General features: G+C 46.1%; 1 protein-coding gene across 1 annotated transcript in view; it reads left to right on the top strand.

Moving 5' to 3' along the window:
- Window positions 1–213: 213 nt before the first annotated feature.
- LOC147100493 (ephrin type-B receptor 2-like) overlaps window positions 214–15,235 on the top strand; it is a 298,808-nt gene continuing 283,786 nt past the window's right edge. The window contains exon 1 of the mRNA XM_085967333.1: window positions 214–279. Within this exon, the coding sequence (XP_085823459.1) occupies window positions 223–279 (57 nt within the window). The 5' untranslated portion in view covers window positions 214–222. The remainder of the gene's footprint in view (window positions 280–15,235) is intronic.

The following is a 15,235-nucleotide window of genomic DNA, read 5'->3' on the forward strand; positions in this document are numbered from 1 at the left end:
TGGGGAGAGCAGACAGCGGGGCTCCCAATAAGTCATCAGAGGTGTCACTGTTTAAATAAACAGTGGGATTGGGAAAGCCAGAGTCTGTGTTAAGTGTATTGTTTTATCTTTGTGAAGCTCGCACATAAGGTAAACAGTGGCAGGAACAGCAAGAGGCTGGTATCTAGCTTCCGGGTGACTTCACTTCATTGCTTTCCCTTTTTTCTTTGCACAGAAACCTTGATGGATTCGACAACAGCAACAGCTGAGCTGGGCTGGGCAGCCTACCCTTCCTCCGGGGTGAGTTTCTTCTCCATCTTAAAGATCTGTTCGGAACATAAGAGAATCGCGAGCGTGCAGAGCAGTATTTAAAAACTGTTGGCGCTGTTTGTACATTGCCCCAATAGTTTGAGAGAGGGGCTGGACCACTGTTACCTCTATATGTGTAATACTGCCTCTAAAACTTGCCTTGTGTGTAAATAACTCAGAATAAGAGATCTCCCCTTCATGGGACCTCTTATTTGAAATGATTCACATTATTGCCTTAAAGCGCAAGATACTTTTTTTTTTGTTTAATCTTCCCTATCCCTTCCCCAATACTTTTTCTCAGTTCTTTGTGATTGTAAAATATATTTTTGTCCTCCGCTGTCAGAGATGGAGGAGCTTTTCCCGGGTCGAGTGCCCAGTGACAGAGTGACCACCTCCAGCCGCAGGGCCAATGCCTGAACTCAGCGTCAAAGTCCTCATTAACCTTGCTGTCTGGTCCAGCCACAACATTCAGTCTCCCTCAGGACAAAAACAGCCCAGTCCCGTTACTCTGGATTGTTATTTAGTTGCTTTAAAGACTGAGTAAAATGTAGTCTCATTATTTATGGGGTTTTTTTTCTCACCGCTCCCACCTCAGTTATTTGTCACATTTCCAGATGATTGCAGTGTGACAGCAGCGCGCTCTGGGTATTGTCGTGCCCCAGAAGCACAGGTCCTGGTTTGAACTCTGGGTGGGTGGTGCGGAGAGGAGAGTTTCAAACTCAGCCGTTGCTTCAGAAATCAGGCCTGGGCTATTTTAACTCTTGGGCCTCACTTAAATCCTCATAGCCGAGATCCCACCTGTCCAATAGAAAATCGAGCAGGAAACTCCTGCTCCTCCGGGCCCCAACAGGGAGGTCAAACCTTCCCAGTTTGGCTCCTCTTCCCGCTGTTGTTACCTGGTAAGAAAGCCACAGCGGATTCCCCACTCAAGCCACCAGTTTAAAATTGCAGTCGGAGCCCGATGATGGCCATTCATTATAAAGAAGGACCCCACTGGCTTTGGGCAGGTGCCTGAGTAACTGGACGATTTTAAAGTGGGCGGGTTAAATTCGCCCCCTAAAGTGCGTCATGCAGGCAGACGCGCAGAATGAAGGTACAGGTGACATTTCCAAGTTTGAAGCAGAACTCACAATTCACAATTCAAATCGCTTTATTGGCATGATAAGTTACATCTTATGTTGCCAAAGCATCAAAATACATTTATGGTTGAGCACATAAGCGCAGTTCTATTCATACAGTGTATAAACAGGTATATCCCTGAGTGTATAAATATACATTCGCATTGTTTATATATATTCTTTTCTTAGTTTACTGGTTGTCCCTCTGTTCATGGCAAGCTGTAACATAGTGTGCCGCCAGTGTTACACAGCTTCTCTCCTCTCCCAGTAGGAATGGGAGTTTTTGGTTGTCATTTGGTTGTACTCAAAGCCCACGCCCCAGAGACAGGGACTGACGTGAGTCACTTCCTGCAGGCATGTCTCATATTAAACATCCATATTTGCATGAAAAAGTTCAGTGATATTTTTTCATAATTCTGCAATTTTGTACTGTATTTATTGTGTTAGAAATGTTACTTCTGTCTGTGCGTAGTACAGAGAAGAGGAGGGTAAAACACTTTGAAAGAATGGTTTGAATAACTTTATTGGGTTGCTGTGTACTTGCTTGTTGTTGGAGAGTGGATCCCGTCCCTCAGGAGTGCTAGCTTCCCTTACCTGTCTATTAAACTTATAAAATTCTAACAGGACTAGACAGACTAGATGCTGGAAGGCTGTTCCCGATGGCGGGCGGGGGGGGGGGGGGAGTCCAGAACCAGGGGTCACAGTCTAAGGATAAGGGGTAAGCCATTTAGGGCTGAGATTGAGGAGGAATTTCTTCACCCAGAGAGCGGTGAACCTGTGGAATTCTCTACCACAGAAGGCAGTTGAGGCCAATTCGTTAAATATATTCAAGAAGGAGTTAGATATATTTCTTAAGGCTAAAGGGATCAAAGGATATGGGGAGAAAGCAGGGACAGGGTACTGAATTTGGATGATCAGCCATGATCTCATTGAATGGCGGAGCAGGCTCGAGGGGCCGAATGGCCTACTCCTGCTCCTATCTTCTATGTTTCTATGTTTCTATTAAACTAACCAGATTCTTAACTTGATCCATAGCAGTTATTTGAACAAATCAGAGAAGCATGACAGATTTCTTTATGTCAAAGAGCAATTTGAAATGTGACGTGGGGGTAATTTTTACCTAACACACACAATTTGAAACTATCAGGATTAGGCCTAGGGCCGTTTACATACTCCGCCTGGTTTTAATTTCAATTGACTTCAATAGAAAATCAAATTGTGCGGTGTGTATTAGGAGCACTTGACCCAATCCTGTCCTAAAGTAACTCCCTAAAGTCTGATGAATGGTATACACACGATATTTGGAGCAGCAGGATCTGGAGAGTGATTATTTCTGTATCATTTATAACTTTGAAGATGCTGATGGTTTTTATTATGGTCACGCAGGAAGGCCAAGTCTTACGAGAATTACAAACATATTATTAGCTCACATGACATGAGATTATTGAACTGTCAAAGAATACACAATGTTGTAGTAGAGCACATGTCAATATGTGATTAGTATTAGAGAGAATAATGGCTACTACTGGTTTCCATACGATCAGTGCATTCTGTACAGCAGTGGTGGTCAAAATATGGCCCACGGGCCGTATCCGGTCCACCAAGTCATTCTATCCGGCCCACTGGACAGGGCAGAAATAGAAAGCGAGCCGGAGCTCGAGCTGCGCATTAGTTTATCCACTTTCACTTCTCAAGATGGACCCGAACTGCAGCCAGGGAGCACACAGTGATACTTAATTAAATTTAGCAATTCGCAAAAGCGATTCTCCCTGGCCCGATCTTAGAAGGATTGCTTCCACCATTCTGGTCCCCAATGGCAAATGTCTGTACCCAGAATGCATTTGAATATGCCCTGTCCATTTTAGAGTGGAGTCACGGCTGCTCACCTCGATCACTCTTTCACAGAAGAAAGAGGCTGGCGCTGTGTCCTTCCTCTCCCGGTACCCGGAGTATGACAGCGGGGGGTGGGGTTCTCATCACCATCTTAGAAGCGGGAGTGGATCCCGCAAGACAAGGACTCCAGGTGATGGCACCTGATTGTAGTTCAGGCCCTGCGAGGCTTCGGGCTCCCGTACTCGGCACACTGAAAGGAGAAGACCTCTTGCGTCAGGGACCCCGCAGACTCCAGCCGCTCAGCCAAACAGCCACGTAGACTCTCAGTACAACATATAATCGATCAACCAATCAGTACAACATATAATCGATCGACCAATCAATCATTTCATTTAGTAACGGAAGATTTTACTATTTTACACTATATTTTGTGTATCTGACTACTATCTGAACTCATGTTCATAAATTATTGGGAGGGCAGAAGTGGGAGTGATGATCAACACTAGGGGGAAAAATTCAGTATCGCCCCGCTTGGGGTGCCATTATTGGCCGTGCGCAAAGTTTAGCACCTGTCGCTAATTATCACCTCCGACAGCAAACTTGGCTTTTATCTCCCCTGGAGGTGATTTGAGCGCTAAATCAGGCGCTTCATCTTGTCTTAAGGCACAAAGGCCGAGGAGCGAGGCGCTACCTCAGAGCGCTAGCGAAGCAAGGAAAGGCAAATCAAAATGAACCTAAGTGCTGCTCAGTACTCAAAACTCCTTCACACAGCGTTGAATCTCTCCAGAAGTCTCTCTCTCAGAATGCGCGGTGCAAAAATATCACCGACAAAAAAAGGCAGGAAGCGGTTGCCTTTAAATAGCGCTCCCCCAGTCCCTTTCTGACTGCAAAACGCTCCCCTCAGCCTGTCGTTGCTAGCGGCAGGCGGTAAGGCAGGGGGCGCCACTCAATATCCGGTCTGGGGCGCTAATGGGGCATTGCGCACTCGACTGACGTCACGATCTGCCGGCGGTAGTGTTTAGTGCCGCCGCAAAATGTCTAGTTAATACCGCGAGCGGCGCAAACATTGCCTCGCACGGGCACTAGTTGCTTTGCGCCCCAGTTGGCGCCCTCTTAAGACGCTAACGGGAGGCGCAAACAATTGAATTTTTCCCCCTATGAGTTGACCTGTTCCAAATTTACCAATTTAACTCTTTGCTCTCACCAATGACTGTTAGTGGGCTTATTGATTCTTCCACAATTATTCACTCGTTTTAATATTGGCCCAGAAATTCGGGTCTCCACGGGTGAGTACACACGGGGTACTCACCCGTAAGCCCAATGGAAGTGCCGGTTTCCTGCCGTTCCCCTGAAAGAAGGGGTTCAGAGTTCGAACGCGTGCGCAGGAGAGACTGCGCGTGCGCATCGAACTTACGTTTTTTTTGCAGGTTTGCCTGGCAGGGTAAGTCTGCAGAAGTTAGACATATAAAAAGCAATCGCAAGGCCTGCTTTTTACAAGGTAAGTGGTGAATTAATTAAAATTAAAACATTTTTTCCACAGGTTTATTATTTTAAAATACTTTAAAGGAAGGTAAGTTTATTTTTAGCCCCGTTAGAAAATAAAATTATTTTTTTCAAAAATTTAAATTATTGTTTAAAATAGTTATTTCATGTAATTTATAGTTTATTTAAAAAATGTGATTAAAAAAAAATTATTTGAAGATTTAGTGATGTTTTGGGGCTTGTAGTATTTATAAGTTTGACAGCACTTCCTGTCAAACTTAGGAATGAAGCATTCCCTGCTCCGATTGGTTCCCCATGGCCCACGTGATCCCAGGGGACACATCGAACTAACTGCGCCCCTGGGATATGCAAGCACTGCGCGCCGGCAGTTGGAGGAGGCCCAGGATCGGAATCCCACGGGGGCCCACAGCTCAACGGCCGGCACGCTAGGTAAGTGCAGGTCGGGGGCTTGCACCCGCGGGAAGCCCCCGACCCGAATTTCTGGGCCATTATCCCACTTAATTAGCATAGCGGAGGCATAACTAAATGGACCCGGGTATATTGGACATTGCATTCACTGTTTTTAAGTTAAGCCCTTTTCCCCCCATGCCATGAACAATTTAATTTATTGTCATGACAGGAAGCGGGTTGTAGAGATTTATGTCGTTGGCCAGTCCCAGTAATAAATAGCACTCGGGGATGAAATGTGCATAATAATGGTGCATTACTGGTGGCATTTCTCAAGTGAAAGTCCACAAACTCCATCGGCGTCTTGGCTTTTCTCCGGAGTGATCGCACGTTGACAATGAACAAGCCCAATTTGATGGCTGACCTGGGGCGCAATTTGCGGATTAAATCATTTTCCGAGTCACCTAATTATTTCTTGGCGAGGTTTCAAAAGGATCAAAGTAGCACTTTCAGGTGCAATTTTTAAAGGTTGTATAAATGATTTTATCCTTGATTGTGCCTTATGCCATGTTTATAATTGCCAGTGGAAGTAGAATCGATTTCTTATATTCCACTATAAGAATGAATTTTGGACCATTTGGAATAAACAGGCCGTGTACTTTTCAATGTGACTCATAAACCCATCATGTTCATTAGCATGTTAATAAGTGTTGTTATTTTTATTAAGTGTGGAAATGACATGACGGGTACTTTATACAATAAATGCCATAATAAAGTTTAATAGGAGCTGTTGTTAACACAATTAATTTTAGATGTGTGTCAGTGTTCCCTCTAATTTAACTTCATGTGTGGTCCCTTTAAATTTGCTACGTGTTAAATCTTCCAGCGGCAGGAGCTGGTGAATGGCCGGCATGGGACCTTGCAAATGGTGCGCAACTGTGCCGCCGGACACCTTAGGGTGAATGTAGGTGTGCAGCCCTCAACAGCTCACTAAAACTTGTTAAATGGTCCTTCAGCTCAAATAATTGCTGAACCCTGGTGCACAGGCTATGGATGGTCCATCATGTGGGCTCCATATTGTGGGCTCTATATTGTGGGCTCTATATTGTGGGCTCTATATTGTGGTCACCATATTGTGGGCTCTATATTGTGGTCTCTATATTGTGGGGTCCATATTGTGGGGTCCATATTGTGGGGTCCATATTGTGGGGTCCATCATGTGGGCTCCACATTGTGGGCTCCATATTGTGGGCTCTATATTGTGGGCTCTATATTGTGGGCTCCATATTGTGGGCTCTATATTGTGGTCTCTATATTGTGGGGTCCATATTGTGGGGTCCATATTGTGGGGTCCATATTGTGGGGTCCATCATGTGGGCTCCACATTGTGGGCTCCATATTGTGGGCTCTATATTGTGGGCTCTATATTGTGGGCTCCATATTGTGGGTCCATATTGTGGGCTCCATATTGTGGGTCCATATTGTGGGCTCTATATTGTGGGCTCTATATTGTGGGCTCTATATTGTGGGGTCCATATTGTGGGGTCCATATTGTGGGCTCTATATTGTGAGTCCATATTGTGGGCTCTATATTGTGGGTCCATATTGTGGGCTCCATATTGTGGGCTCCATATTGTGGGGTCCATATTGTGGGGTCCATATTGTGGGGTCTATATTGTGGGCTTGATATTGTGGGGTCCATATTGTGGGGTCCATATTGTGGGGTCCATATTGTGGGGTCCATATTGTGGGGTCTATATTGTGGGCTCTATATTGTGGGTCCATATTGTGGGCTCCATATTGTGGGCTCCATATTGTGGGGTCCATATTGTGGGGTCCATATTGTGGGGTCTATATTGTGGGCTCTATATTGTGGGTCCATATTGTGGGCTCCATATTGTGGGCTCCATATTGTGAGTCCTTATTGTGGGCTGTATATTGTGGGCTCTATATTGTGTGCTCTATATTGTGGGGTCCATATTGTGGGCTGTATATTGTGGGCTCCATATTGTGGGCTCTATATTGTGTGCTCTATATTGTGGGCTCCATATTGTGGGCTCCATATTGTGGGTCCATATTGTGGGCTCTATATTGTGGGCTCTATATTGTGGGCTCTATATTGTGGGCTCCATATTGTGGGCTCTATATTGTGGGCTCTATATTGTGGGCTCTATATTGTGGGCTCCATATTGTGGGCTCCATATTGTGGGCTCCATATTGTGGGCTCTATATTGTGGGCTCCATATTGTGGGCTCTATATTGTGGGCTCTATATTGTGGGCTCCATATTGTGGGCTCCATATTGTGGGCTCCATATTGTGGGCTCTATATTGTGGGCTCCATATTGTGGGCTCTATATTGTGGGCTCTATATTGTGTGCTCTATATTGTGGGCTCCATATTGTGGGCTCTATATTGTGTGCTCTATATTGTGGGCTCCATATTGTGGGCTCTATATTGTGTGCTCTATATTGTGGGCTCTATATTGTGGGCTCTATATTGTGTGCTCTATATTGTGGGCTCCATATTGTGGGCTCTATATTGTGTGCTCTATATTGTGGGCTCCATATTGTGGGTCTATATTGTGGGACCATATTGTGGGCTCCATATTGTGGGCTCCATATTGTGAGCTCTATATTGTGGGCTCTATATTGTGGGCTCTATTGTGGGCTCTATATTGTGGGCTCCATGTTATGAGCTCTATATTGTGGGTCCATATTGTGGGCTCCATATTGTTTGTCCATATTGTGAGCTCTATATTGTGGGCTCTATATTGTGGGCTCTATATTGTGGGCTCCATATTGTGGGCTCTATATTGTGTGCTCTATATTGTGGGCTCCATATTGTGGACTCCATATTGTGGGCTCTATATTGTGGGCTCTATATTGTGGGTCCATATTGTGGGCTCCATATTGTGGGCTCCATATTGTGAGTCCATATTGTGGGCTCTATACTGTGTGCTCTATATTGTGAGTCCATATTGTGGGTCCATATTGTGGGCTCCGTATTGTGGGCTCTATATTGTGGGCCCATATTGTGGGCTCCATATTGTGGGCTCCATATTGTGAGTCCATATTGTGGGCTCTATATTGTGGGCTCTATGTTGTGGGCTCTATATTGTGGGCTCTATATTGTGGGCTCTATATTGTGTGCTCTATATTGTGTGCTCCATATTGTGGGCTCCATATTGTGGGCTCCATATTGTGGGGTCTATATTGTGGGCTCTATATTGTGGTCCATATTCTGGGCTCCATATTGTGGGCTCCATATTGTGAGTCCATATTGTGGACTCTATATTGTGGGCTCCATATTGTGGGGTCCATATTGTGGGTCCATATTGTGGGCTCCATTTTGTGGGGTCAATATTGTGGGCTCAATATTGTGGGCTCCATATTGTGGGCTCTATATTGTGGCCTCCATATTGTGGGCTCTATATTGTGGGCTCTATATTGTGGGCTCAATATTGTGGGTCTATATTGTGGGCTCCATATTGTGGGTCCATATTGTGGGGTCCATATTGTGGGGTCCATATTGTGGGCTCAATATTGTGGGCTCAATATTGTGGGGTTCGCATTGTGGGGTCCATATTGTGGGGTCCATATTGTGGGCTCCATATTGTGGGGTCCATATTGTGGGCTCCATATTGTGGGCTCAATATTGTGGGCTCTATATTGTGGGTGAATATTGTGGGTGTATATTGTGGGCTCAATATTGTGGGCTCTATATTGTGGGCTCTATATTGTGGGCTCCATATTATGGGTGTATATTGTGGGCTCCATATTGTGGGCTCTATATTGTGGGCTCCATAGTCACGTCCATTGGAAGTTGTCCTGATGGATAAAGGGGACATTATCGACTGTGCATCAGGCAAAGAAATCTACTCTTTAACCATATTTAATGAACCAATAATAGAAACCGAAAATGCTGCAAACACACAACAGGTCAGTCAGCATCTGTGGACAGAATGGACATGTTGAGGTTTTGAATGGTTTAATAGAAGGGTCTGTACCTGAAACCTTGGCTTATCCCTTCTCTCTACACACGCTGGCTGACCTGCCGTGTGCTGCCACCATTTTCTGGTTTTGTGTTCCATCCTGTGCAATACGTTGTTTGTTGCGTTAAGGAATGGATTGTAGCTTCCTCAGTGAGAAAGCCTCACAAACCCCCAAAATACTTTCAATATTGCTTTAAAAATGTTACACATTCGAGAGCCACTGGTATATCTCTTGATCAATGTATGAATGCTGAGCCTTAGGGAGAACAGAAACGCTGACAGCCAATCCCTCTTTATGAATCAAATAAGTAAATAACTGCCTGCTAGAGACTCCTTCAAGTCTCCACTTAATTTAAAGTTCCTTACCAATTACAGGGCTTTGCTGATTTTTTACAGACAGTTAGAGGCAATCCGCTATGATATGTACAGTTGCGTTAAATGGAACACAGATTAAGGAGCGTTGAGCAGCTCGGCTCGAGAAATGATTTCCCACAGTCCCCAACAGCCTTACTTAAATCAGAACAACAATGTTTTGGAACTATAAGTACAAACTGTATTTTCATTAAATAATCCATATCTCTGGTTAGCATTAATCTCCGTTTAGGTGTGTGCTGCTGTTTAGATTTTGATTGAGTGGTTGGTAATGCTATTGTATCTCCTGTGACAAGATTTTGATTACATCAGCTTTCATCCAGACACTGCCTGTCTGTTGGGAGAGATGGAGAACTAGCAGAGACTTCTGCCACAGAGTCAGGACCAGTAATGTCAGACTGCTCTTGGACACCTTACAACACCTGGCTCCAAGCAACATTGACAGGGCTCGAGGAGTAGGTCACTTTCTCCCTTCCATGTGCTTTAGTGGTTGTCTTCAAAAGCAACATTGGCGCAAAACGGGATACCTGTATTCCTGGTCTCCCAACAGGTGCACAGCATGGAGCAACAGGAGTTATGAACAAGAAGCAGAGACCATGAGAAAAGCTCGCATCTATCATAAATGACATGTGAAGGTTACTGAAATAAATTAACACTCGGGTTACAGCTTACTGAAATAGACGACTGCTTGGGTAATAACACTCAATTGGGGACAAGCACTGAACGTGCAGGGTAATTACATACCTGGGTCTAACAATCGCACACTTATCAAACATGACCCTAAACAGATTAACAAGGCCTTCTGAAGTGAGATAGGATTTTAGAAAGCATGCGGGGAGAAACAGAACATGGCAGCTTTCAGGAGTTGAAACCAAGCATAGTTTTCAGGTGAGGGGTCAGAGGGCAAGGAGTTAGAGCGCTGGATCAGGGTGCACAGATATAATTCAGTCCCCATTCTGAAGTCATACACTCTGTTCTTGTTTTTATATAACACTTTGATTTTATATAATTATTTATATAAATATTAAGGGAATCAAGGGATATGGGGATAGTGCAGGAAACTGGAGTTGAGGTAGAAGATCAGCCATGATCTTATTGAATGGCGGAGCAGGTTCGAAGGGCCAAATGGCCGACTCCTGCTCCTATTTCTTATGTTCTTATGGTTAAATAGCAAAACGTGCGTCGATTTGGGGAGCAGAGAAGTAGAATGGCTTGGAGCGAAGGAGATTTTTTGCAGGAGACATGTTCAGGGCTGTGGGGAAAGAGCAGGGGGAGTGGGATTAATCGGAGAGCTCTTTCAAAGAGTCGGCGCAGGCACGATGGGCCGAACGGCCTCCTTCTGGGCTGTAAGATTCTATGGGCTGAATCTTAACGCCCAAAATCGGGTGGGTTGGGCTCGGGTCAGATGTTAAAACTTTAAAAATCTCCAACCCGCCCACTTCCGGGTTTAACGGAGGCGGGGCAAGGGGCAGGCAGCCAACCCACCCCCAGCGGGCAGGTTGGCAATTGAAATATTTTAATGAGGCTGGCAGCCTCTGATTTAACCTGATTTGCAGGGTTCCCAGACCTCGGGAAACCCAGCAGGTGAAAGGAGGCAGGGACAGCTTTGGGGAGAAGATGAGTGTTTTAACAGCACTGCTTGTGGGCCAGGAGTGCTACCACCAGCCCACCAAGCTAAACGTCTTCCCTGGAATCACACCCACCCCCATCAGACCCTTCCCCATTTAAAGACACCCCCAATCAGGAATCGTACCCCATCCGGGATCATAACCCCCACCCCCACCCCCGTTATTTAAAGACACCCCCAATTGGTGCTTGGACCCCCCGGGATTGGACGCCCTCCCAACCACACCCCCCGGATCCTGGATCAGACCCCCTCCCCATCCCAATGCTCGGACTGGCAGCTGCAGGCTCCCTATCTGGTCCTGCGGCCCACTCCGGACTGCTCCCCACCCAACTGGGAGCCAAGCCCGTCAATCAGGCTGACTTCCGGAATAACAACAGAAAATGCTGGAAAAACTCAGCAGGCCAGGCAACATCCGTGGAGAGAGAAATGGAGTCAACGTTTCAGGTCGAAACCCTTCGTCAGGACTGAAAAAACAGCAGGAAATGAAACAGATTAAAAGGCCAGTTTGGGGGCTGGGAAATGGGGGAGTGGATGAGAGAACAAAAGAGAAGTGAAGAGACATTAGGGTGGGGATCCTGTCAAAGAAAAAAAGACGCACACTCTGGAGTTTCATCCACAACATGCAGGGAATCCCTAACTTCCAGGGTTCCCACTCGAAACTCCACCTCCCGCTCGGAAAGCCCGCCCCTGTCAATATCGGGGCCAATGAGTCTATGACAGGCTGAGGAGCTGGCACAAAGCTGGGTGGGCGTGTGTGCTGTAAGGAGGATGCCGAGAAACTCCAGGATGATTTGGACAGGTTGGGTGATTGGGCAAAAGCATGGCAGATGCAATATAACGTGGATAAATGCGAGGTTATCCACTTTGGTGGCAAAAACAGGAAGGCAGATTATTATCTGAATGGCAATAGATTGGGAGAAGGGGAAGTGCAACGAGACCTGGGTGTCCTTGTGCACCAGTCGCTGAAAGTAAGCATGCAGGTGCATCAGCCGGTTAAGAAGGTAAATGGTATGTTGGCCTTCGTAGCGAGAGGGTTTGAGTACAGGAACAAGGATGTCTTGCTGCAGTTGTGCAGGGCCTTGGTGAGACCACATCTTGAGTATTGTGTGCAGTTTTGGTTGCCTTATCTGAGGAAGGATGTTCTTGCCATGGAAGGAGTTCAGCGAAGATTCACCAGGCTGATACCTGGGATGGCAGGAATGATGTATGAGGAGAGATTGGGTCAATTGGGCTTATACTCACTGGGGTTTAGAAGAATGAGAGGGGATCTCATTGAAACTTATAAAATTCTGACCGGACTGGACAGACTAGATGCAGGAAGGATGTTCCCGATGGCCGGGGAGGCCAGAACCAGGGGTCACAGTCTAAGGATAAGGGGTAGGCCATTTAGGACAGAAATGAGGAGGAATTTCTTCACCCAGAGAGTGGTGAACCTGTGGAATTCTCTACCACAGAAGGCAGTAGAGGCCCATACATTAAATATATTCAAGAAGGAGTTGGATATATTTCTTAAGGCTAAAGGGATCAAGGGGTATGGGGAGAAAGCAGGGACCGGGTACTGAATGTGGATGATCAGCCATGGTCGCATTGAATGGCGGAGCAGGCTCGAGGGGCCGAATGGCCTACTCCTGCTCCTATCTTCTATGTTTCCATGTTTCTATGCAACAGCAAGCAGCGCCTCCACTGGCAGGAGGGTGTAGTTGCAGGGTGACAAGTCAGCAGTTCCCATTATAAATGTGCACAGTGAATTTATAATAGAATAATTGATACAGTGCCCAACCCAAGCCTTCAGCCTGAGGTCTAAAATCTAATCCCTACCTTAACAATGACCAACCTTGCCCCAGGAAGGTTTTATTCAGTGGTGAGTTACAAAGTTGCAAGAAGATGAAAGATAAACTTAGCTGTACTGGTAAAAGTCTGGCCCTGGAGCATGTAGCAGGAAGACGCCAGAAACAGACATGTAAAATTCTCCTTGTCATCCTGTCAGGTGTAATAGCCACCTTTCAAAACCTCACAAGAAAATAAAGAACAAGCTCACTGAGCAGCCAATGAGACAAGGACAACCCATATTAACCCCTGCTTAACAGCAACAAACTCTCTGGTGCTAAACAATAAGAAACAACAAGCCTGTCCAGGAGTTGAGAACCTTAAAGGATGCTCTCCTGGCTGGGTTCCCACCTTGCACCCTCCGTAAACTTGAGGTCATCCAAAGCTCGGCTGCCCGTGTCCTAACTCGCACCAAGTCCCGTTCACTCATCTCCCCTGTGCTCGCTGACCTACATTGGCTCCCAGTTAAGCAACACCTTGATTGTAAAATTCTCATCCTTGTTTTCAAATCCCTCCATGGCCTCGCCCCTCCCTATCTCTGTAATCTCCTCCAGCCCCACAACCCTCCGAAAACTCTGCGCTCCTCCAATTCTGGCCTCTTGCACATCCCCAATTTTCTTCACTCCACCATTGGTGGCTGTGCTTTCAGCTGCCAAGGCCCTAAGCTCTGGAATTCCCTCCCTAAACCTCTCTGTCTCTCTACCTCTCTCTCATCCTTTAAGACACTCCATGAAACCTACCTCATTGACCAAGCTTTTGGTCATCTGCCCTAATAGCTCCTTATGTGGCTGTGGTATCAAATTTTGTTTCATAATCGCTCCTGCAAAGCGCCTTGGGATGTTTTATGACATTGAAGGCGCTATATAAATGCAAGTTGTTGATTGTAAGTGGATTTTACTACCGTGGTTACCGTCAAAGTCATAACGGCACAGAAGGAGGCCATTCAGCCCATCGAGTCCATGCCAGCTCTCTGTAGATCAATCCAGTCAGTCGCATTCCCCCACTCTATCTCCGTAGCCCTGCAAGTTTATTTCCCTCAAGTGCCTATCCAGTCTCCCCTTGAAAACATTGAGTGTCTCCGCTTCCACCACTTCCGTCGGCAGCGAATTCCAGGTCCTCACCACTCGCTGCATAAAAAAGTTTTTCCTCACATCACCCCCTGTATCTCTTGCCCAAAACCTTAAATCTATGTCCCCTAGTCCTTGTACCATCAACTAGTGGGAACAGCCTTTCCCCGTCTAGCCTATCCAAACCTGTCATAATCTTGTACACCTCTATCAAATCACCCCTCAACCTCCTTTGCTCTAATGAAAACAAATCCAGCTTCTCCAACCTGTCCTTGTAGCTAAGGTCCCCCATCCCCGGAACCATTCTGGTAAATCTCCTCTGCACCCTCTCAAGGACCTTCACATCCTTCCTAATGTGTGGTGACCAGAACTGGACACAATACTCCAATTGTGGCCTAACTAGCGCTTTATAAAGGTTCAGCATAACTTCTCTTCTTTTGTACTCAGTACCTCTATTTATGAAGCCCAAGATCCCATATGCTTTGCTAAGCACTCTCTCAATATGTCCCGCCACCTTAAGGGAACTATGCAGATTAACTACCAGGTCCCTCTGTCCCTGCACACTGTCACGACAAAAGGTTGTTAGTCCTGCAACAATAACCGCCGTGTGATCCTGGCTCGAGTGGTTTCAAACAACAAGCTTTAATGTACATTGGGCTAGAAATTCATCTACCTACCGCCACTCCGTAGCCATGAAATGGCGATAAAATGGCGGCCGTCACTCTTTCGCCAGCGAGTGGTGGGTCCTGCGGCGGCCGGCATATTCCGCTATCCCTTTCTGCTGCCGTTAACTGGCAGCACCCTGGAAAAAAATGGTGACGTGGTGAGGTCAGTCAGCGTGTAACGCCGACTTAATGTCACCAATGTGAACTATGACCCTAGCGCTAAATTCAGCGCTGAGTCCTAAGCACGCCAGGTTAACCTGGTGTGCTTAGGACCCCATGGCGATGTCTGCACCTCTTAAAGGGACACACACATCGCAAAGCAAGTTTGAATGTAAGGTTTTGGACTTTTGTTTTAAGTTTATTGAAGTGATGGCTTGCTGCAATAGATGTGAAAAGCTTTTTAAGTGTGTAGGGAGTGCTGTTGGATGCTTGCAAGGGCTCAGATGATAAATGAAGGCCTTTGAGAAGAGAACATGCTGCAAATACTCAGCAGGTCACATCTGTGGAGAGAAAAACAGAGTTCACGTCTCAGGTTAAGATGCTGCCTGACCAGCTG

The sequence above is a fragment of the Somniosus microcephalus genome, chromosome 25, assembly GCF_052327205.1.
Source record: "Somniosus microcephalus isolate GS21.2 chromosome 25, FLI_Smic_1.0, whole genome shotgun sequence".
NCBI lineage: Eukaryota > Metazoa > Chordata > Chondrichthyes > Squaliformes > Somniosidae > Somniosus > Somniosus microcephalus.